Source organism: Poeciliopsis prolifica, unplaced genomic scaffold, assembly GCF_027474105.1.
Source record: "Poeciliopsis prolifica strain line A6 unplaced genomic scaffold, Auburn_PproV2 SCAFFOLD277, whole genome shotgun sequence".
NCBI lineage: Eukaryota > Metazoa > Chordata > Actinopteri > Cyprinodontiformes > Poeciliidae > Poeciliopsis > Poeciliopsis prolifica.
In genome coordinates this window covers 14656-38534 of record NW_026562652.1, presented here as the reverse complement: position 1 = coordinate 38534, position 23879 = coordinate 14656, and the positions used below count along the sequence as shown (strand labels likewise).

The 23879-nt window shown below is 37.2% G+C and overlaps 2 protein-coding genes across 2 annotated transcripts; both read left to right on the top strand.

Annotated features, from left to right (window-relative positions):
• Positions 1–6212: 6212 nt before the first annotated feature.
• Positions 6213–23720, top strand: LOC129357662 (zinc finger protein 853-like). The gene is made up of 4 exons (XM_055026751.1): positions 6213–6366; positions 21229–21697; positions 22604–22638; positions 23542–23720. The coding sequence occupies exons 1-4, from the start codon at positions 6303–6305 to the stop codon at positions 23718–23720; spliced, it is 747 nt and encodes a 248-aa protein (XP_054882726.1). The 5' UTR covers positions 6213–6302.
• Positions 7917–9583, top strand: LOC129357655 (gastrula zinc finger protein XlCGF8.2DB-like). The gene is made up of 2 exons (XM_055026746.1): positions 7917–8506; positions 8557–9583. The coding sequence occupies exons 1-2, from the start codon at positions 8029–8031 to the stop codon at positions 8883–8885; spliced, it is 807 nt and encodes a 268-aa protein (XP_054882721.1). The 5' UTR covers positions 7917–8028; the 3' UTR covers positions 8886–9583.
• Positions 23721–23879: the final 159 nt, after the last annotated feature.

Below are 23879 nucleotides of genomic sequence, written 5' to 3'. Positions count from 1 at the left end.
TGCCATGAAACATCAAGGTGGAATAACATCCCCACATAAGCTCCCAGATGGATAAAGCTTCATTTGTGGCATCACAGACCAGAGCTCATCACATTCACATAATCAATTAGTGACATCACAACTCCTGCCCCATTCAACAGGAAGTAACATGTTTTCCTGCTCTTTCTCTTCCCTTTACTCGGCTGTTCATGCAGATTTCAACCTGTGTTTAAGCAAGTTGAACAACATGATGGTAAATCCTTCTCTCAACACCGGCTGGCGGCAGCATGTGGATGTGGCTGAATGGCGAATACTAATCCCTCACTGTTTCCATACCTTTGTTTCAAAATCATACATGCATCATTATATTTGCACTGATCTTGTTATGACTGACTTTGTTAACCTCTGTAGAACCCAATGGCATTCAGTTGTAATGTCACTCCACTGCGCCACCTAGGATATTCCAACAGCTATTTCTCCTTTATATCTCAACAGATTTGCAGCAGATTTTTTTGTGCATCATCATGGAGCACTGCTGAACACAACAGTGTATAACGGACAGGTGTGGGAACTGCGTGAGAAAGTTGATAGTGGCGAGCGAGTGGCTTTGATGGAGCTCACACAGACACAATAAGGACAGAGCGGCGTTGAGCTGCAACAGCCTCCAACGCTTTAATTTTGTTTAATACTTGTTTTAAAAGTCTGTCGGCATGAATAACATGTCCCACGAGGCTGATTTGATTTTGTGCTACTGTTTTCTTAGTGGTTCATAGGAAATAGTAACATTTTTGCAACACGTAAGCTTTCAAATGGGCTCATCCGGGATTTAAACCGGGACCTCTCGCACCCGAAGCGAGAATCATACCCTAGACCAAGGAGCCGCTTTTCCCGGCTGTGATATTTCAAGTGGCCGCAGCACAGAGCTGATGCTGATAGACGAAGAGACATTGTGATCCATTGAGCCTGTGGTTGATCAGTTAAATACTATTGAGAGGGAATAGAAGATTTTGGGCTTTTTAAAAATACTGGGATCATTATGAGAATTTGAGGCATTGACCTGAGGATCCAATAGGTGGCAGTAGCACAAGAGCAATGGACGCATACCGCCGTTACAGTGAAAAGCAGAAGAAGAAGCAGAAGAAGAAGACAGAGAGGCACATGGTCTGTTTTGTTGAATGTTTCTCTAATAAATATCTCCAGTCCAGCTTAAACCAGTGAATCAGCGAGCAGTGAACTGCAGAAACATTGACAGAGTTTAAAGAAATCATCGTCCAGTCGGAGGAAGAGATGGAGGATCAGCGCAGACTGCTTGATTTCTCCTGGACTCCCCATATTGCCTATGTATTTACGGAGAACCAGAATACTAATATTGTATTTGTCTCATTTAAATCAAGTGGAAGAGAAGATTTTAGTGTTTTCAAAGATAACTATTACTTTATTAGAAATCATTAGATGTCATGCTCATACTATCCAGAAGGTGGCGGAATATAAATAAGTAAACATTAAAAAAGTTCCAAAGAAGAAGAAGCAGCAGACGAAGTAGAAGAAACAGAAGATGGCGCCTGGTCTGTTTCGTCGAATGTTGGAGTTTTAGTGAAAAAAGTTTCAAGAAACATTGACAGAGTTTAAAGAAGTCATCGTCCAGTCGGAGGAAGAGATGGATGATCAGCGCAGACTGCTTGATTTCTCCCGGACTCCCCAGATCATCTTACACCGAATAGGTAGGAAACAGCAGCGTTTGGATGCAGGTTAAGGTCTAAATGTCTGCACCTTTCTGCATGAGGATCATTTTAGTAAACGCTCTTTTCCCGGATAAATGTTTTGTTAGCAGGTAAATGAAGGCAGACATCACAATGAGAATGGCTGATTTATGGAGAGAAAATGGAGTTTCTCACAATCTGAGCTTTGTGCTGCGTCAGTGTTTCGTTGTGTAGTGGAAGTAGTGTCAGTAGTCAGTTAAAACGTTGTAGCTCTGGAAGAAGGGACTTTGTAACGGCAGCCCCAAAACAAATACACACATCATGTGCAAATAAAGTTGCCGAAACTGAAGAAGAGTCTGTTTCGTGAGTGCAACACTATTTGTGTGTTTGGTTTCCATCCATCCGTTTTCTAACTCGCTTATCGCGAGAGTTTCTGATGCATCTCCAGCAGTTGCATATTTAGGTTTATATTGTACATATTTCATACTTTAGTTGCACTTTTCCAACTGGATTTTCTTTCATTGTACATGTGTAAATCCAAATTAATTCAGTCTTTGGATTAATTAATTAATTCATTCATTAATCTTGTTATTAGAGGATGATCAGGGTCTCTGCTCCAACTCTGTATTTCTAACGGGACGATTTGTCTAATTTTAGATATTTTTTCCATGTAGCGTTTTTTTGGGGCTTCTGGGAGAAGCTTTTCACAATATAGCCCACTTTGTTTCAAACTGCTTCTCAGCATTATGGAAGAGGAAGATACAGCGGAAACGTGATAAAACCATCAGAAAAGGTTTGTTTTGGTTTGTGGTAAGACAAGATGGCGCCCAGCGACGTAAACGTCACACTCAGTGACGTCACTTCCAAGCCTCTATACTTTCAGCAAATGGACCCACAGTTCTTCCTGTCTAACTTAGAAAAGCAAATAATAAAGGAACAAAACTAAACAACTATTAACCTATAAATAAACTCATGTTTATAACTCAACCCCAAAGATTTAAAGTGCACGAAAATTACATTTTACTATTATTCCAAGTAATAAAAAATAATATATTGAAATAATACAGTTTACTATTAAATATTAAGAATAATCCCTATAATGTTTAATTTTGTAATAAATAAAATGATTTTTTTTTATCAGTTCATTTGAGAATTCTCCAAAATGTCGACTGGATTTGTCGACTGATGTATATCTCTGTCTACGCTGTTGAATTTTCAAATGTTATTTTGTTCATTTCTGTCTTAAACTGTGAACAATTTCTCCTATTTACTTCAGTAAAGTTAACAATTTCTCTTTTCTCTGTTTGCTTATCCAGATTCCCTGAAGTGTAACGTTTATAAACAGGAGAGGAGATCCACTCTGGACCAAGAGGAGTTAGAACCTCTGCAGGTGAAACAAGAACAGGAAGAGCCAGAAGATCATCAGATAAAAGAAGAACAGGAGGATCTAGAACACCTGCAGATAAAAGTGGAAGAGAAATAAGTTTACTGTAGTCTTGGTGAAGAGCTGATTTAATTAAAACAGGAGACTGATACCTGCATGGTGGTTCCTGTTGATGAGCAAACATACCAAACTGAATCAGAACCAAACAGGAACCAAGACATGTTAGAAAAGCCTGATGAAACTGAGAACAAAAATCAGGAAAGAAGAAAATTTTTATGTGTGACCTGTGGAAAAAGTTTTAAAGTCTTTTAACTCGGCACATGATGATTCACACTGGTGAAAAGCCGTTTTCATGTGGGAACTGTGGAAAAAGTTTTAGACATAAACTTTGTTTAACTCGGCACATGATGATTCACACTGGTGAACAGCTGTAGAAGTATTTTACATACTTGTTCTATGTTGAGGTTCACTTTAGAATTGATTTAGTTAAAAACTAGAATTAAAGGCTGGAGGGGTTTCATGTCTGTAAAGCTGAAAATTGTTGTATTTGTTAAATGTGATCATATGGACGTTGTGCAACCATCAATAAACAATAATGATAAACTTTATGTTATTGTATTAACATGCTGTTTATGTCAAACTGTATCTTGTGTTTGTGCAATGTTTATTAAGATTGCGTCCTCCTCTTCCAAAAAGGTGAAAGAAAGCGCTGCCAATAGATCCAGGTTATAGATGAAGGTCTCTGAGCAGGTAGAGCAGTTTTAATCAGCCATCTCTAGTTCCAAAACTAAACACCTAGACTCTTCAAATGTAGACTAGATTATTTTGAACTAAAAGCCAGAATATTTAAAACATTATGTGATTTGTGAAACTTCAAGACTTTGTTTTTGTACCCCTGTTATACTAGAACTTCTTTAATTCCAAATCTCAACACATTTACTCTTCAAACCTAAACTAAATTATTCTGAAACCTTGTCTGATTTGTGAAATTTCACTTCACTTAACAGAGCGCTGCAGAAGATCTTTCCTTCCAATTGAGTTTCTTTCTTGCAATATTTAGTAACATTTCAGATAAAAAAAAAAGTGTATTGGTCAAAATAGGAATCGGCGGGTCAGACGTTTTAAAAATCTGTAATCAGAAATCAGTCAGAATACTGCAATTGGGGAGCAATTGTTTATTTGTGATTTCTCTACTAAACAATGAAATTCTTCTCTCATTTACTTCAATAAAGATAACAATTCTTTGTTTTTCTGTGTTTCTTGTCTAGAGGCCTACAAACATAACGTTTATGAGGAGATATGTAACAAGGAGAGGAGCTTCACTCTGGACAAGGATGAGTTTGAACCTTTGCAGGTGAAACAAGACTAGGAATTGCCCGAAAGTCAGCAGATAAAAGAGGAGCAGGAGGATCTTGAACACCTCCAGATAAAAGAGAGCAGGAGGATCTAGAACATCAGCAGATAAAAGTGGGATGACAACAAAGGTTACTACAGTCAGAGTGATAAGCTGTCTGAGCTAAAACAAGAGACTACCTGTCTGTTTTTCCTTTTTATGAACAAACATATCAAACTGAATCAGAACCAAACAGGAACAAAGACATCATCCAGGAAGAGGCTGAAGCTGAGAACCAAAATCAGGAAAGAAAAAAACCTTTCTCATGTGTCATCTGTGGAAAACGTTTCACTTTCAAATCTGCTTTTGAGCCTCACATGAGGATTCACACTGGTGAAAAGCCGTTTTCATGTGTGAACTGTGGAAAAAGTTATCGTCAAAAATACGATTTAACTCAGCACATGAGGATTCACTTAGGTGAAAAGTTGTAGAAGTATTTTCCTTGTATGATTTGTCACCAACTTAATGGTGAGCAACCCTGAATTTTTTTTCCTTGGGTAATTTATTTAATTTTTTTTGCTGGCATATTTTGTAGCACAAAATTCTTAAAAACTGAGAATCTATGGTGATCCCAAACCTGAAACATGGATCTATGAATTGTTATTCTGATGAAAAATTGTTCAGTTTTGTAATGTAACATTAACAGAGTCTGACCGGACATGGATTCCCTGCTGGAACATCGTAACGAGGTTGGACTACCAGGATTGATTTTTATTATTCTGGAAAAAAGAGAGATTTCATGGGGTTTACTTATTGTTATTTAATCAAAAACGAAACGAACTGGAATGGGTGATTGTTTTTAATGAATCTATACAGAAATATATTGTGATGGGTTTGTCTTTAATGCAAGATGAGATTGAAACTGATGCTGTCAGTTCAAGTTATATTACCCAGTCATGCTGTACCTATTTAAAATCTTCAAATTAAATAAAATTAATTTGTACTTTAAGAATGTCTGTGATTGATTTCAATAAATGACTTTTTCCCTTGTTTCAGTTGTAATAACATAAAGGAGATTGGAGCAACTGCATTCTCCTCCAAACACACTATATGCTGCTGGGAGAAGTCATTCGCAGAGTCCCAATGTCCTTCCCCAGATAAGGGCCACAGATTCCCAAAACCCAGATACTCCCCCAAACCAGCAGCAATATTTCACAAGACAGCTGGATCTTCAGAACATAGCTAACATTCCTGGATCCAAATGATCTGCTATTAAACAAATATAAATGAGGCTATAAAAAGTTAATGTTGACATACAGTTAGAATTGTTCCAATCTCAGGTTTATGGTACAATTTTCAGGGAACACAAAGCAGTCGCAGAGACAGAGGAATAATGCATCAAATGATGTCAGATGTCAGAATAAATGTATAAATGTGAGTATAAGGAGCAAAAGCATATCTGGGCGTGGGGCCTTAATTATTTTGTCTATTTAAAATTTCTCATTTTTACAGTATTGTAGGAAATGTTTTTGGCATAACATATCAAACATGTTGCAGAATGTGAAAAATTAGTTAGAGAACAATATTGCCTATGTATTTACGGAGAACCAGAATACTAATATTGTATTTGTCTCATTTAAATCAAGTGGAAGAGAAGATTTTAGTGTTTTCAAAGATAACTATTACTTTATTAGAAATCATTAGATGTCATGCTCATACTATCCAGAAGGTGGCGGAATATAAATACAAGTAAACATTAAAAAGTTCAAAAGAAGAAAGCAGCAGACGAGTAGAAGAAACAGAAGATGGCGCCTGGTCTGTTTCGTCGAATGTTTGAGTTTTAGTGAAAAAGTTTGAAGAAACATTGACAGAGTTTAAAGAAATCATCGTCCAGTCGGAGGAAGAGATGGATGATCAGCGCAGACTGCTTGATTTCTCCCGGACTCCCCAGATCATCTTACACCGAATAGGTAGGAAACAGCAGCGTTTGGATGCAGGTTAAGGTCTAAATGTCTGCACCTTTCTGCATGAGGATCATTTTAGTAAACGCTCTTTTCCCGGATAAATGTTTTGTTAGCAGGTAAATGAACGCAGACATCACAATGAGAATGGCTGATTTATGGAGAGAAAATGGAGTTTCTCACAATCTGAGCTTTGTGCTGCGTCAGTGTTTCGTTGTGTAGTGGAAGTAGTGTCAGTAGTCAGTTAAAACGTTGTAGCTCTGGAAGAAGGGACTTTGTAACGGCAGCCCCAAAACAAATACACACATCATGTGCAAATAAAGTTTCCGAAACTGAAGAAGAGTCTGTTTCGTGAGTGCAACACTATTTGTGTGTTTGGTTTCCATCCATCCGTTTTCTAACTCGCTTATCGCGAGAGTTGCTGATGCATCTCCAGCAGTTGCATATTTAGGTTTATATTGTTCATATTTCATACTTTAGTTGCACTTTTAAAACTGGATTTTCTTTCATTGTACATGTGTAAATCCAAAGTAATTCAAAGTTTTTATATCTTGTTATTAGAGGATGATCAGGGTCTCTGCTCCAACTCTTTATTTCTAACGGGTCGATTTGTCTAATTTTAGATATTTTTTACATGTAGCGTTTTTTGGGGCTTCTGGGAGAAGCTTTTCACAATATAGCCCACTTTGTTTCAAACTGCTTTTCAGCATTATGGAAGAGGAGGATACAGCGGAAACGCGATAAAACCATCAGAAAATGTTTGTTTTGGTATGTTGCCATACAAAATGGCGCCCAGCGACGTAAACGTCACACGCAGTGACGTCACTTCCAAGCCTCTGGACTTTCAGCAAATGGACCCACAGTTCTTCCTGTCTAACTTAGAAAAGCAAATAATAAAGGAACAAAAACTAAACAACTATTAACCTACAAATAAACTCATGTTTATAACTCAACCCCAAAGAATTAAAGTGCACGAAAATTACATTTAACTATTATTCAAAGTAATAAAAAAATAACATATTGAAATAATACAGTTTACTATTAAATACTAACAATAAGCCCTACAACATTTAATTTTGTAATAAAATGAATTGTTTTAATCAGTTCATTTTAGAATTCTCCAAATGTCAGCTTGATTTGTTGACTGATGTGTATCTCTGTCTACGCTGTTGAATTTTCAAATGTTATTTTGTTCATTTCTGTCTTAAACTGTGAACAATTTCTCCTATTTACTTCAGTACTGTTAACAATTACTCTTTTCTCTGTTTGCTTGTCCAGATTCCCTGAAGTGTAACGTTTATAAACAGGAGAGGAGATTCACTCTGGACCAGGATGAGTTTGAACCTCTGCAGGTGAAACAAGAACAGGAAGAGCCAGAAGATCATCAGATAAAGAAGAACAGAAGGATCTAGAACACCTGCAGATAAAAGTGGAAGAGAAAGAAGTTTACTGCAGTCAGGGTGAAGAGCTGATTGAATTAAAACAGGAGACTGATACCTGCATGGTGTTCCTGTTGATAAGCAAACATACCAAACTGAATCAGAACCAAACAGGAACCAAGACATCTTAAAAAAGCCTGATGAAACTGACAACAAAAATCAGGAAAGAAGAAATTTTTTTTGTGTGACCTGTGGAAAAAGTTTCGGTCGAAAACAGCATTTAACTAAGCACATGATGATTCACACTGGTGAAAAGCCGTTTTCATGTGTGAACTGTGAAAAAAGTTTTCGTCAAAAACAGCATTTAACTCAGCACATGATGATTCACACTGGTGAAAAGCTGTTTTCATGTGTGAACTGTGGAATATGTCTTAGTCAAAAACGGGCATTAACTCAGCACATGATGATTCACACTGGTGAAAAGCCTTTTTCATGTGTGAACTGTGGAAAATGTTTTAGTCAAAAACATTATTTAACTCAGCACATGATCATTCACACTGGTGAAAAGCTGTTTTCATGTGTGAACTGTGGAAAAAGTTTTAGACATAAACTTTGTTTAACTCGGCACATGAGGATTCACACTGGTGAAAAGCCGTTTTCATGTGTGAACTGTGGAAAAAGTTTTAGACATAAACTTTCTTTAACTCGGCACATGAGGATTCACACTGATGAAAAGCCGTTTTCATGTGTGAACTGTGGAAAAAGTTTTAGTCAAAAACAGGATTTAACTCGGCACATGATGATTCACACGGGTGAAAAGCCGTTTTTTTTCATGTATGTGGAAAAAAACAGCATTTAACTGAGCACATGATGATTCACACTGGTGAAAAGTCTTTTTCATGTGTGACCTGTGGAAAAAGTTTTAGACATAAACTTTGTTTAACTCGGCACATGATGATTCACACGGGTGAAAAGCCATTTTCATGTGTGAACTGTGGAAAAAGTTTTGGTCAAAAACAGCATTTAACTCAGCACATGATGATTCACACTGGTGAAAAGCCGTTTTCATGTGTGACCTGTGGAAAAAGTTTTAGACATAAACTTTGTTTAACTCTGCACGTGAGGATTCACACTGGTGAAAAGCTGTAGAAGTATTTTCCATACTTGTTCTATGTTGAGGTTCACTATAGGATTAATTTAGTTAACTACTAGAATTAAAGGCTGGAGGGTTCTCATGTCTATAAAGTTGAAAATTGTTGTATTTGTTAAATGTGATCATATGGACGTTGTGCAACCATCCAAAAGCAATAATGATCAACTTTATGTTATTGTATTAACATGTTGTTTATATCAGACTGTATGTTGTGTTTGTACAATGTGAAGAGCAGAGGGCTCAGCTCAGAGCCCTGAGGAGAGCCAGTACTGATGCTGATAGATGAAGAGACATTGTGGTCCATTGTGACTAATTTCATGCATTAACAGAGTTTGACTGGACATGGACTCCCTTCCAGAACATTCTCACAAGATTGGACTTGAGGGATTGATTTGTATTATTCTATTCTGTATAGAGAAAGTGTGAGGGATGGATGTTGTTTACCTTAATACACTTATTATCAAAAATACAATGTGCTGTTATGCACTGACTTTACATTTTCACTGATGTACAATGAAAAACACATTTTAAAACTTTGTAAAATCATACATTTATTTTTCTTGATTTTATAAAGTACAGTTGATTATTATTGTCTTCAATTATTTAGTGTTTCTTTTGTCTTAGTTGTATTTTTCTCTTTTCTGCTGCAGCTTTTTCTATTACTAGAAAAAGATTTTAGGTTCTGCAAAGAGAACTGGCACTTTATGAGAAATCTGTAGATGTGTGATGATCGTAGGATCCACAAGGTGGCGGTAATGCGATGACATGAATGAACGACAGTCATAAAACTCCAAAGAAGAAGAAGCAGAACATAATGGCGCCAGGTCTGTTTTGTTGAATGTTTGAGTGTTTCTCTAATAATATCTTCAGTCCAGCTTAAACCAGTGAATCAGCGAGCAGTGAACTGCAGAAACATTGACAGAGTTTAAAGAAATCATCGTCCAGTCGGAGGAAGAGATGGATGATCAGCGCAGACTGCTTGATTTCTCCCGGAAACAGCAGCGTTTGGATGCAGGTTAAGGTCTAAATCAAATCAAATTTTATTTGTATAGCACGTTTCAGCAGCAAGGTATTTCAAAGTGCTTTACATCATAAACACAAGAACACAAAGTCATGCAACATATAATAAACAAACATCATTGTTACATACAATGTTCCCTCTAATTGTTCATGTGTCTTGGCGTACACACAAGCTTCCTGGGCACACTGATGACCACTGTGAGCATCATCAGTGTACACGGCGTGGCCACGCACAAGTATCATAAATCTGGGATCATAGAAAGTTGCATGGCTTATTTTAAAAAATCAAATTACATCAGCAATTTTCATTCGTTTGCTTTTAATTTAAGTGATTTGCTCAATTAAAATAAAAAAAGAAAACATTGCTGTCCATGAGATGCATGCTGTAAGTAAGAGTTACAGTTTTTTCACGTCTGCCCTTCTCGCTTCTCACTTCTTCTCACTTCTCCAGTGGTTGTTCATTTAGCCCAGGTTGATGGTCAGTCTGCTTCTTGCTTTATCTACTTGAATTCAGCATATTGACTGTTAATGGCCTCCATAATCTGTGGGTGGAGGAGAATGGCCTCATACTTCTTTGCCAGTGTACGAATGTTGCTTATCCATAGTCAAAAATCTGAACTCAACATTTCAATATCAAAAGCAGAACATTCCTTTCATTTGATTTGATTCCATTTGATCTTAGAAGAAGTGCATTTCTTTCTTTTTTTACTTTGGCTTGGTGAGTGGATGTCCCACGTAGACATGATAAGGTGATGGATTTCACGTTTCTTAAGTCTACCGCTCTATTCTCAACTGCACGGCGCATATGACCAAGGCACGTAACCCACGTACACACAGCCAATCAGCATGCGCTGATTGGCTGCGTAGCGAAAGTGAACCGTATCGTATCATTGGCTGGATTCCTGTCACTCACTGAGTTCGATCGCAAAGTAGTACGGAAAAAAAAATTATTGGTCCATAGTCAAAACTGATGTCTGAGCTCAATGTCCACTTTACGTTGGACTTTATTTTATGCGCTACATAGATTTTCTTGTGCGCTGAGAATATGTGAGCAGTGCGCGATTGCGCAGGCGCGCAGCTTAGAGGGAACATTGTTACATATTACATTTCAAATCCAATTCTAAACAGGTGTGTTTTTAGTTGAAATTTCAAGGAAGTCAGGGTTTCCGCTGTTTTACAGTTTTCTGGAAGTTTGTTCCAAATTTTTGGTGCATAGATGCTGAAAGCTGCTTCTCTTCTCTTGGTTATGGTTCTGGGGATGCAGAGCAGACCAGAACCAGAAAACCTGAGAGGTCTGGAAGGTTGATACAACAACAGCAGATCTTTGATGTATTGTGGTGCTAAACCGTTCAGTGATTTGTAAACTAACAACAGTATTTTAAAATCTATTCTTTGAGCTACAGGGAGTCAGTGGAGGGACTTTTAAACTGGTGTTATGTGATCTATCTTCCTGGTTCTAGTGAGAACGCGAGCAGCAGCATTCTGGATCAGTTGCAGCTGTTTGATTGATTTGTGGGACAAGCCTGTGAAGACGCTGTTACAATAATCAATGTGACTAAACATAAATGCATGGATGAGTTTCTCTAGACTGGCTGAGACATTAGTCCTCTAATCCTGGAGATGTTCTTCGGGTGATAGAAGGCCGACTTTGTAATTGTCTTTATGTGGCTCGCAAGGTTCAAGTCCGAGTAGTTTCGATCAGGCCTGAAACAACTCTGAGGTTTCGGGCCTGATCGCTAGTTTTTAGTTGTAATAACTGAAGCTGTGCATTGACTCTAGATCGTTCCGCTGTAGGTCCAAAAATAATGACTTCAGTTTTGTTTTTGTTCAGCTGGAGAAAGTTTAGGCACATCCATACATTTATCTGTTCTAAGCATTTATTCAGTGATTGGATGGGGTCAAAGGTCACCTGGTGACATCATAATGTAGAGCTGAGTGTCATCCGCATAGTTATGGTAGCTAATATTATTTCCTGTTATAACCTGAGCTAGTGGGAGGATATAAATATTGAATAAGAGGGGTCCTAGGATTGAACCTTGGGGTACCCCACATGTAACCTTTGACCTCTTTGATGAGAAGTTTTCAATTGAAACAACAAAATCCGTGTTCTTTATGTAAGATTCAAACCAGTCGAGCACCGAACCGGAGAGTCCGACCCAACTCTCCAGTCGATTCAGTAATATGTCATGGTCGACAGTGTCAAAAGCTGCACTGAGGTCCAATAGAACCAGCACTGTGGTTCTCCCACAGTCCGTATTTATACGGATATCATTGAATACTTTACGAGGACAGTCTCAGTGCTGCAGTGAGCACAAAAACCAGACTGGAAAGAGTCAAAGCAGTTGGTCATCATGAGGAAAATACACTGCTCAAAAAAATAAAGGAAAAACTCAAATAACACATCCTAGATCTGAATCAATGAAATAAATATAAAAATAATTTCCACCAGTTTTCTATTCCATTTGCACAACAGTAGGTGATATTGATTGTCAATCAGTGTTGCTTTCTAATTGGACAGTTTGATTTCACAGAAGTTTGATTTACTTGGGAGTTATATTATGTTGTTTGAGTGTTCCCTTTATTTTTTGAGCAGTATATTTAATTGTTTACACACATTTTTTTCAATAACTTTGCTGATGAATGGGAGGTCAGAGGTCGGCCTGTAATTCTGCAATAGTGATTTGTCCAGATTGTTCTTTTTTAGCAGTGGTTCTGCTGTTTTCAAAGCCTGGGAGAAAACGCCTGATTTGAGTGATGAGTTTATGATTTGGATCAGATCAGTAGCAATAACAGGCAGGACTTTCTTAAAGAAATGTGTGGGTAGGACATCCAGACAGCAGGAGTTTGAACTTAATTGACTTATAATTAAGTCAGAAGAAAACGTCACACGCAGTGACGTCACTTCCAAGCCTCTATACTTTCAGCAAATGGACCCACAGTTCTTCCTGTCTAACTTAGAAAAGCAAGTAATAAAGGAACAAAACTAAACAACTATTAACCTACAAAAAACTCATGTTTATAACTCAACCCCAAAGATTTAAAGTGCACGAAAATTACATTTAACTATTATTCAAAGTAATAAAAAAAATAATATATTGAAATAATACAGTTTACTATTAAATATTAAGAATAATCCCTATAATGTTTAATTTGTAATAAATAAAATTATTCATTTGAAAATTCTCCAAATGTCAGCTGGTTTGTCGACTGATGTGTATCTCTGTCTACGCTGTTGAATTTTCAAATGTTATTTTTTTCATTTCTGTCTTAAACTGTGAACAATTTCTCCTATTTACTTCAGTAAAGTTAACAATTACACTTTTCTCTGTTTGCTTGTCCAGATTCCCTGAAGTGTAACGTTTATAACCAGGAGAGGAGATCCACTCTGGACCAAGAGGAGTTAGAACCTCTGCAGGTGAAACAAGAACAGGAAGAGCCAGAAAATCATCAGATAAAAGGAGAACCAAAGGATCTAGAACACCTGCAGATAAAAGAGGAAGAGAAAGAAGTTTACTGCAGTCAGGGTGAAGAGCTGATTGAATTAAAACAGGAGACTGATACCTGCATGGTGGTTCCTGTTGATGAGCAAACATACCAAACTGAATCAGAACCAAACAGAAACCAAGACATGTTAGAAAAGCCTGATGAAACTGAGAACAAAAATCAGGAAAGAAGAAAATTTTTATGTGTGACCTGTGGAAAAAGTTTTAGTTATAAACAGCTTTTAACTCAACACATGAGGATTCACACTGGTGAAAAGCTGTAGAAGTATTTTACATACTTGTTCTATGTTGAGGTTCACTTAGAATTGATTTTGTTAAAAACTAGAATGAAAGACTGGAGGGGTTTCATGTCTATAAAGCTGAAAATTTTAGTATTTAAATGTGATCATATGGACGTTGTGCAACCATCAAAAAACAATAATGATAACTTTGTTATTGTATTAACATGTTTATATCAGACTGTATGTTGTGTTTGTGCAATGTGAAGAGCAGAGGGCTCAGCTCAGAGCCCTGAGGAGAGCCAGTACTGATGCTGATAGATGAAGAGACATTGTGGACCATTGTGACTAATTTCATGCATTAACAGAGTTTGACTGGACATGGACTCCCTTCCAGAACATTCTCACAAGATTGGACTTGAGGGATTGATTTGTATTATTCTGTGCAATAGAGTTTGTGGGCTTCTATTTTTTTAATTAATAAAATCGACAATAGAATGTATGTAATGGTTGAGTGTTTTCAAAAAATCTGCAAAGAAGTATTCGTGATAGTTTTGTGTGTATCGTAAAATGAGATTGAAACTGATTTAATTTCGTTCCAATTATATTAATCAGTTTTACTTTACCTAATTAAAATCTATTAGATAAAAAATGCATTTGCATTTTACATAAAATTCAAGATTCATTACAAACTAATTTTCATGCATCGATTGCTCATTGTACATGTGATAAATTTCTATTATTTGCTCTTTTCTGCTGCAGCTGTTGGATTACTTTCTTTTTATGTTGAAACTATTTTATTGGTATTCATTTATGTATTTTAGAAATAAGTAAAAGTGTAACATTTAATTTAAGATTAAAAGTTTTGAGTTTTCCTTTAGGGTACGTTTTGCCTTCTCCATGAACACAGAAAATGGTGGTGTGAGTGAAAATTGTTTCATTATTTCTTTTAACAATTTTATTAAATTATTTTACTCATTTAACATTAATATTGTTCAGTATGATAAAATATGTAAGCCAAGAACTAGTGAGATAGGTTTCGTTTTGACCTCTCTGCAGCAGTTGTAACAGACTGATGAGTGGATAAATGTCTCACCACAAGTACCAAAGCAAGGCGCCAGAGTTTAACAGATAACAGATCGTTTAGGTAAAAACAGTAAGATGGAATAAGACCTGAGGTCTAACAAATTTCTCCATTGAATGTTAGAAAAACTGAGAGTACGTACAAGGTCTGACAATGTTTTTGGTGTGCAAAATTGTTCCATTATCATCTTGATTTTGGAAACTCCCATATTTTGAACAAGAGGATGTTTATCATCTAAATAATTAACCGACCTTCAGTAAGGAAGAGGTGTCATCCTGTCCACCCTGTGGCTACGCCACTGTGTATAAAACCTGGTCAACTGGATCTGGGCCAGGGAGTGACCACATTGTGTAGAGAGTCCTATATATTGTAAGAGCTTGCAGCTCCAAGTCAGAACTCATTGCAGGTTCAGATGCTGTGCTGTGGTTGCTGTGTGTTCTCCGTTTGCAAACGACAGAAATAAAGAATTTTGCGATTTTCCAGAGTCTCAAGCCTGATCTGTTCCACACAGATTAGATTTTTCTTTCCACTGCAGCATTACAACTGTACTGGGTGTAGCCACTGTGGTTCCTGTAACTGATGGATTGCCAGTTCAAAGTCCCCACATCCATCTCAGTTGTTGAGTCCTTGAGCAAGGCACCAAACCTGCCTTACCTGCTGTTAGTCAGAAGTCAGATGGCAGCGATTGTGCAGCAGCTTCTCTCAATCTTCCCTCGAGTAGCTGTGGCTACAATGTAGCTTTAACATGTAAAGCACTTTGGCATCCTCTGCTCTAGATAAATCACTATACATACATTTACCACTTGATTTTTTTTTCTTTTTTTGTTTTTTATTAAACTGGTCCTGTTTGGCAGTGTGGCATTCAGCATGTAGAGTACCAAGGTTAAGCCCTAAATACCTTCATAAGTGAACTTTTACATTTGCACAGATTCCAAAGCAGTAATAGAAAATATTCAGGGAGAAAGAAATAAAGGAAAGATCTAGTACTTGAAATTCAACATAGCTTATTTAGATTATATAGAGGTGGCATTGATATTTGGTTCTGTTGGGTGTCAGCACATGAAGGTGTAAAAGGCAATGAAAAGGCAGATAAATTAGCAAAAAGGGCTTTAGATCAGGCAATAAGAATTAAAATACCTATTTGGAAAGGGGAAGGAAAATCAATTATTAAGAATAAAGACATTGATATATGGTTAAAAAAAAGGTGGAATGAAGATAAAAAAGGAAGGAAATTATATAAAATAAAGAAGTCAATATTTAGTAGAAATATTAAAGTGAGAAATAGAAAGGAAGAAATAATAATGATTAGATTAAGAGTAGGGCATACATATTTAAATGATACTTTATATCAATAGGGTAGAAAAATAATGATATGTGTGAAGAATGTGGAGAGAAAGAAAATGTAGAACATGTATTGATGAACTGTAAAACATGAAAGTGAAAGTGAGAAATTGAGAAGAATAGTTGGAAGGTCAGATCAAGAATAGAGTTTGAAAGAAATACTGGGAAATGATTGGAATAAAATGGATATTTGCATATTAAGGAAAGCATTATTTATTTATCTACAAAATTAAAAAATAGAATCTGACTGATGTAAAATACCTTTGATACACACTCGTGTACAGTAGGTGGCGGTATGCACCTTAAAGTTTCTTGCGATCCCCCAAAATAGAAAAGAAGAAGAAGAAACAGAAGATGGCGCCTGGTCTGTTTCGTTGATTGTTCGAGAGTTTTAGTGAAAAAAAGTTTGAAGAAACATTGACAGAGTTTAAAGAAATCATCGTCCAGTCGGAGGAAGAGATGGATGATCAGCGCAGACTGCTTGATTTCTCCGGACTCCCCAGATCATCTTACACCGAATAGGTAGGAAACAGCAGCGTTTGGATGCAGGTTAAGGTCTAAATGTCTGCACCTTTCTGCATGAGGATCATTTTAGTAAACGCTCTTTTCCCGGATAAATGTTTTGTTAGCAGGTAAATGAACGCAGACATCACAATGAGAATGGCTGATTTATGGAGAGAAAATGGAGTTTCTCACAATCTGAGCTTTGTGCTGCGTCAGTGTTTCGTTGTGTAGTGGAAGTAGTGTCAGTAGTCAGTTAAAACGTTGTAGCTCTGGAAGAAGGGACTTTGTAACGGCAGCCCCAAAACAAATACACACATCATGTGCAAATAAAGTTGCCGAAACTGAAGAAGAGTCTGTTTCGTGAGTGCAACACTATTTGTGTGTTTGGTTTCCATCCATCCGTTTTCTAACTCGCTTATCGCGAGAGTTGCTGATGCATCTTGTTGAACTTGGAGGAATAAAATTTACTTGGCTCGTTAATTTTCCTCTAGTCTCCCAGATCCAGGAACTCCGCATGCACAGTGGAAAGCACTGAGAACAACCATTCAACATCAAACTTCAGACATATCTAGAGATTTATTCAGTGAATTCAATGCATATAGAATGTTACATCAGCATTACACTCAGATTATCAAGAAGTCCAAACACATAACAAAACATACAATTACCTGCAACAAGTTGGAAAGGAAAACACAATAGGAGACACAAAAATGCATTCTTGGGAATTGCTCTCACGCTGCAAACAAATAATTTTTTTTTTTTTGCTGCAAAACAGACATTTTATAAGGAGGTGTATTCCCTTAATTTAAAAATATGCATTTGAAGTTGTGTCCTCCCCTTGTAGGACTGTTTAAAGTTAATTTTATTACCTTCTTTGAGACCTGTTCAAACCCAAAAGCAAATATATGGAGAGAACAAAGGTCATTCTCAAACAGGGTCTTCCCGTACCAGTCTCCTCCTTTAAACATTCCAGACCAAAATTTATGCTTCAGCAAGACCTCAGAAACTGATTCCTGTTATAAACACACTGACACAGAAATCTGGTGTCAGCTGATAACTGTGAGTTTGGATCTAAACGTTGCAGGATTATCTTCTTTTAGAAAAAACTCTTTTAGAATACCTGAAATATTTTACTTCTAAAACTTTTAGTTTCCTAATCATGTTCTATTTTAGTAATCTAAGTTGCATGCAAATTAATATGGATAAATACTCACTAGTTCAGAACATGCTGTTAATACTTAAAAGAAATATCTTAATACATTTGGTCATAGTTCTAGAAGAATTGTTTTCTAAAGGTTTTAGTGTTTTACTGAACTCCTAAACAAACACCAAAGAATTTGACTCATCTTGTGAACAGGCAGACCCCCTCAACATCTGCTTTCTATCCGCTGGTACAACACTCCCTTTCTGAAGGCCCTCTTTAGTGATTTATCTAAGTTCAGAAAGTCAGCAGTTGTTTTAGTTTGAATCTTTATCCAAATCTACCTAACTTAAAATCTACTAAAAATATTCATGCTACATCTAATATTTCATATGCACAAAGGTTAACGTTAACGTCGCTGGGCGCCATCTTGTATGGCCACATACCAAAACAAACCTTTTCTGATGGTTTGTTTCTCAAGGACTCCCCAGATCATCTTACACCGAATAGGTAGGAAACAGCAGCGTTTGGATGCAGGTTAAGGTCTAAATGTCTGCACCTTTCTGCATGAGGATCATTTTAGTAAACGCTCTTTTCCCGATAAATGTTTTGTTAGCAGGTAAATGAACGCAGACATCACAATGAGAATGGCTGATTTATGGAGAGAAATTTACCTTTTTTTCTGGCTCTTCCTCCTTTAACTACACGAAGCTTAAGTTGGTTTCCTATTTGGGAAATTGCTAAAGGGCGATTCCACCTAATTTTTCACTACCTTCCGCATCTTTAATCGATTCTAATTTGAATGCTACAAAACCTAGAACCTAGACCAGGGCCGTGCAGAGACCACTAAAGGGGCAGGTGCTCAAAAAAAAAAGGGCACATCTAATCGCATTTTAGGACAGAATATTATCAAAGTCACACAGCTTTCAGAGTTTAACTAACAATGATAAATTACAAAATTGTGAGACATACAATCAAACAACATCGTCTTGGGTTGCTGTACTTGCAGTGGAGATGAAGACGGTCCATTCAGAAAAACAGAGCTGCATCAAACTTTAACGTGGAACTGCAGAAAAAAACAAAAGCATTAATTAATGCATGTCATTATGAGAAAATACTACTCTTAACATAATAAAAGCATAATAGCTGCCTTGTAATATTAAAAATGTGTTCACTACCAAAAACTGCAGGTTGATGATGGTCAGAACCTTTACTTTTTTGTTCTTACCTGTGGTACTGGTTCTGACCCAGATGGTCAACTATCAATTACCTTTCGCTGCTTCTAGCAGATCCTTTCTTTTTTGTTTCTGATGTTTCTCTTTACCTGTCATCTTTGAACTGAAACAAGCAAAACATAAAGAATTATAATCAGAACACTATAGTAAACCACACTACCAATTCTTTACCCTTGTGTTTAAACCAATATGTTTTTCAGTCCATAATATAACAATATTAATTCCAGAGAAAATGAGACCTCTCCTATGGAGTTCAATTTGTTTCACAATTATTCAATTAAAATATTAACCTCAATTAAATAATATAAAATTGTGATCAAGACATTTTGAATTGTCACATTTTTTCAACAAAAAATGTTTAGCTTAATTTTTTGTTTAAACTGAAATCACAAATTTTTATCTCATGACTTAAAAACATTATTTGCAAAACAAACTTATTTGCGCATGTCCTAAATCTTTGCTTGCTATTCGAAGTTTTGCTTGCGGTTCTCACATGATGTCCTTGGCAGAGCCTGAAATCAAAACCAAAGATTTCTGATGTGTGCAAATAAAAGTTTATGCTTGTCCCTTCATTAATGGCATGCTTTCATTGGACAGAAGCAGTTTGATTATTACATACATTATATCTATCATGCTAGTTCAGGATGAGTTATTTTTAATTCTAAATGAATGTCCTTGTTGGTACTATCCTCCTTCAAGATACATTTACCTAACAGTAGAATAAATACAATGTACATCATTCACCAAAGAAAATTAGAAAATCGGACATATATCCATTATGGAGATGATAGGTTTTATATTACCTATTGCATAAGTAATACTGAAGAATGACCGCCATCATTAACAATACAGGGAACCTTTTTAGTTATCTTGCTTTCATAGCAAAGTCATTAGCTAGCAGCTAGCTCATAGCACAACAACAGCGTAATGTCTGTATGATCAAAGTACTGGATCGATAGATAAGAACAGCTTTTTCTCGCCTGGCTGCCTCCTCCTGCTCAGTAGATATTCAGAGAAAGGCGGACTTAGACAGCGCCCCATATTTTCTTCCGCCTGTCTTGTTATATTTCATTTCTGCTTAAACCGCGACTCCGTGCTGAAGGAGAAACGATATAACATTTAACGTTTTCCGTTATCTGACAAGTAGCAAGCCGACTCCAATTTTTTCCCCCAAAATAATTTTTTAATTCACCAAAAACGTTCGCTACGTTGAGCTCCGCAGTTAGTCGCCTCATCTCACCGCGCGAGAGGCAAGTGCGTCGTGCGTCACGGGCAAAAGGTCAGAGGTAACAATGTGACCGGAGGGCTTATTGTGTTGTTTTTCTTGCAAAGTAATAATAATAATAATAATAATAATAATAATTGTAGTACAAGTGTAAGAAAAAAAAAAGACCTAAAGGGCACTTGGGGTCATGGAGCAAAGGTGCTCAAGCCTCCTTAGCCCCCCTCTACACATGCCTGACCAAGACTCTTCAAAGCTGGACCAGATTATTCTGATCTAATAGCAGGATATTTAAAACCATGTTTGTGATTTGTAAAACTTTTTCTGATTTGTGAAATTTCACCTTACCGACCCCTGCAGAACATCTTTCCTTCCAACAGCCATCATCATCTATAATAACTCTTTCAAGAATTAATGAGTGACACCAACATTTTATTTCCCATCCATCCATCTTCTGAGCACCCTTCTCCTTATCGGGGTTGGGAGGTGCTGGTGCCTATCTCCAGCTGCGTTCCGGACGAGAGGCTGGGTACACCCTGGACAGGCCGCCAGTCTGTCGCAGCATTTTATTTCCTGTTTGGATTAATGAAGTGGTTTTGAATTAGAATTGAATTTGAAAAAACCTCATGGAACAAGTATGAACAGTAATCGAAACTTTAGGGAAGTTTTACAAATCCTGTAAATGTTTCACAAATCCCAAACATGGAGTAAAATATTCTGCTATTAGAGTAGAATAATCTAGTCCAAGTTTGAAGTGTGTTGTTGTTGTAGGTTTGGAATTAGAGCAGATCTAATATGAGCTGGATCAAAAAAAAGGATAAAAATCGCATTTTATTGAAGTTTCACAAATCAGATCAAAGTTTCACAAATCACAAATATGGTTTTAAATGTTCTGCTATTTGTTTAAAATAATCTAATCCAGGTCTGAAGACTGTAGGTCACAGGTGTCAAACTCCAGTCCTCAAGGGCCGGTGTCCTGCAGGTTTCATTTCTGTCTTAAACGATGAACAATTTCTTCCATTTACTTCAATCAAGTTAACAATTTCTCTTTTCCTCTGTTTTCTTGTCCAGATTTCCTGCAATGTCACATTTATAACCAGAAGGAGTTAGAACCTCTGCAGGTGAAACAGGAACAGGAAGAGCCAGAAGATCATCAGATAAAAGAAGAGCAGAATGATCTACAACATCATGAGATAAAAGAAGAACAGGAGGATCTAGAACATCATCAGATAAAAGAAGAACAGGAGGATCTAGAACACCTGCACATAAAAGTGGAAGAGAAAGAAGTTTACTGCAGTCAGGGTGAAGAACAGATTGAATTAAAACAGGAGACTGATTCCTGCATGGTGGTTCCTGTTGATGAGCAAACATACCAAACTGAATCAGAACCAAATGGGAATCAAGACATCTTAGAAAAGCCTGATGAAACTGAGAACCAATATCAAGAAAGAAAAAAATTATTAAGTGTGACTAGTGGAAAGAGGTTTTATCAAAACCAGAATTTAACTCAGCACATGAGGATTCACAAAAATCATTCACTGTTTTTAAATCAGAATTTAACTAGCACATGAGATTCACACTGGTGGAAAGCCTTTCAGTGTGGAAAAGTTTTGTAACAGAATTTAACTAAGCACATGAAGATCACACTGGTGAAAGCCGTTTTCATGGTGAACTGTGGACAAAGTTTTCGTCACAAAGTTAGCTTGACTCACCACATGATGAATCACACTGGTGAAAAGCCGTTTTCATGTGGGACTGTGGAAAAAGTTTTGTCACAAAATTAGTTTAACTCACATGATGATCACACTGGTGAAAAGCCGTTTTCATGTGTGAACTGTGGTAAAAGTTTTAGTCTAAAACAGGTTTTAACTCGGCACATGATGATTCACACTGGTGAAAAGCCGTTTTCATGTGGGAACTGTGGAAAAAGTTTTAGTCGAAAAAAGGCATTAACTCAGCACATAATGATTCACACTGGTGAAAAGCCGTTTTCATGTGTGAACTGTGGAAAAAGTTTTAGTCAAAAACAGTCATTAACTCAGCACATGAGGATTCACACTGGTGAAAAGCCTTTTTCATGTGGGAACTGTGGAAAAAGTTTTCGTCACAAATTTAGTTTAACTCACCACATGAGGATTCACACTGGTGAAAAGCTGTAGAAGTATTTTCCATACATGTCCTAAGTTGAGGTTGCTATAGAATTGATTTTGTTAAAAACTAGAATGAAAGACTGAAGGGGTTTCATTTCCATAAAGATAAAAATTGTAGTATTTGTTAATTGTGAACATTTGGATCTTCACCTTTGGATACCTGGAGATGTGCATCCATGACACATTTTCTGTCAGAGATGGGTTTTTTTTTTTTGGCATATTCTGTATCCAAAACTGCATGTTATTGTATTAACATGTTTATGTCAAACTGTATGTTGTGTTTGTGCAACGTGAAGATCAAAAGCTCAGCTCAGAGCCCTGAGGAGAGCCAGTACTGATGCTGATAGATGAAGAGACATTGTGGTCCATTGTGACTAATTTCATGCATTAACAGAGTTTGACTGGACATGGACTCCCTTCCAGAACATTCTCACAAGATTGGACTTGAGGGATTGATTTGTATCATTCTGTACAATAGTGAAAGTTTGTGGGGATTATTTTTGTAATTTTTTGAATCAACAATATGATGTACAGAATGGTTGAATGTTTTTAAAAAATCGTACAAATTATATTAACCAGTTTTACCTTAAAATATTTTCAAATGAAAAACAATGCATTAGTACTTTAAATAAAATGCAAGATCCACCACAAACTATTTTCATTCATGTGATTATTTCCAATTTGCTTTTTTCTCTAGTTTTAGCTTGAATTATTTGCTGTTTTCTGCTGCAGCTTTTAGATTACTCTCTTTTCATGTTGAAACAATTTTTAGGTGTCCTGCAGTTTTTAGATGTGTCACAGGTACAAAACGCTGGAATGAAATGGCTTTATTACTTCCTTGTGTAGATCTGTTCTCCAGAGCCTTGCAAATGACCTAATTATGCTATTTAGGTGTGGTGCAGCAGAGGCAGACCTAAAAGCTGCAGGATGCCAGCCCTCAAGGACTGGAGTTTGACACCCCTGCTGGTTTGAACTCCCACATGCATCTCAGTTGTTGAGTCCTTGAACAAGGCACCAAACCTGCCTTGCTTGCTGTTAGTCAGAAGTCCGATGGCGCCGATTGTTTAGTAGCTTCTTTTAATCTGCCCTTGGGCACCTGTGGCTACAATGTAGCTAACGACCATCAACATGTGGTGCACTTTGGCATCCTCTGCACTAGATAAATCGCTATACATACATTTAACATTCACTATTCACTTGAATTTTGTGTTTTTGTTCCCTCTACTGGACGCAGGTCACCGGGACCCCACTCTGGAGCAAGGCCTGGAGGGAGTGTACGATGGCGAGCGCCTGGTGGCCGGGCTCTTACCCATGGAGCCCTGCTGGGCTCAGTCTGAAGAGGAGACATGGGTCCCCCCTCCCATGGGCCGACCACCTGTGAGAGGGGCCAGTGGGGTAGGGTGCAATGTGTGATGGGTGGCAGCTGAGGGAGGTGGGCCGTGGCAGTGCCATCCTCAGTTGCAGAAGCTGGCTCTTGGGACGTGGAATGTTACCTCTTTGGTGGGGAACGAGCTGGAGCTAATGTGTCAGGTTGAGAGGTTCTGGCTAGAAATTGTCTGTCTCACCTCGATG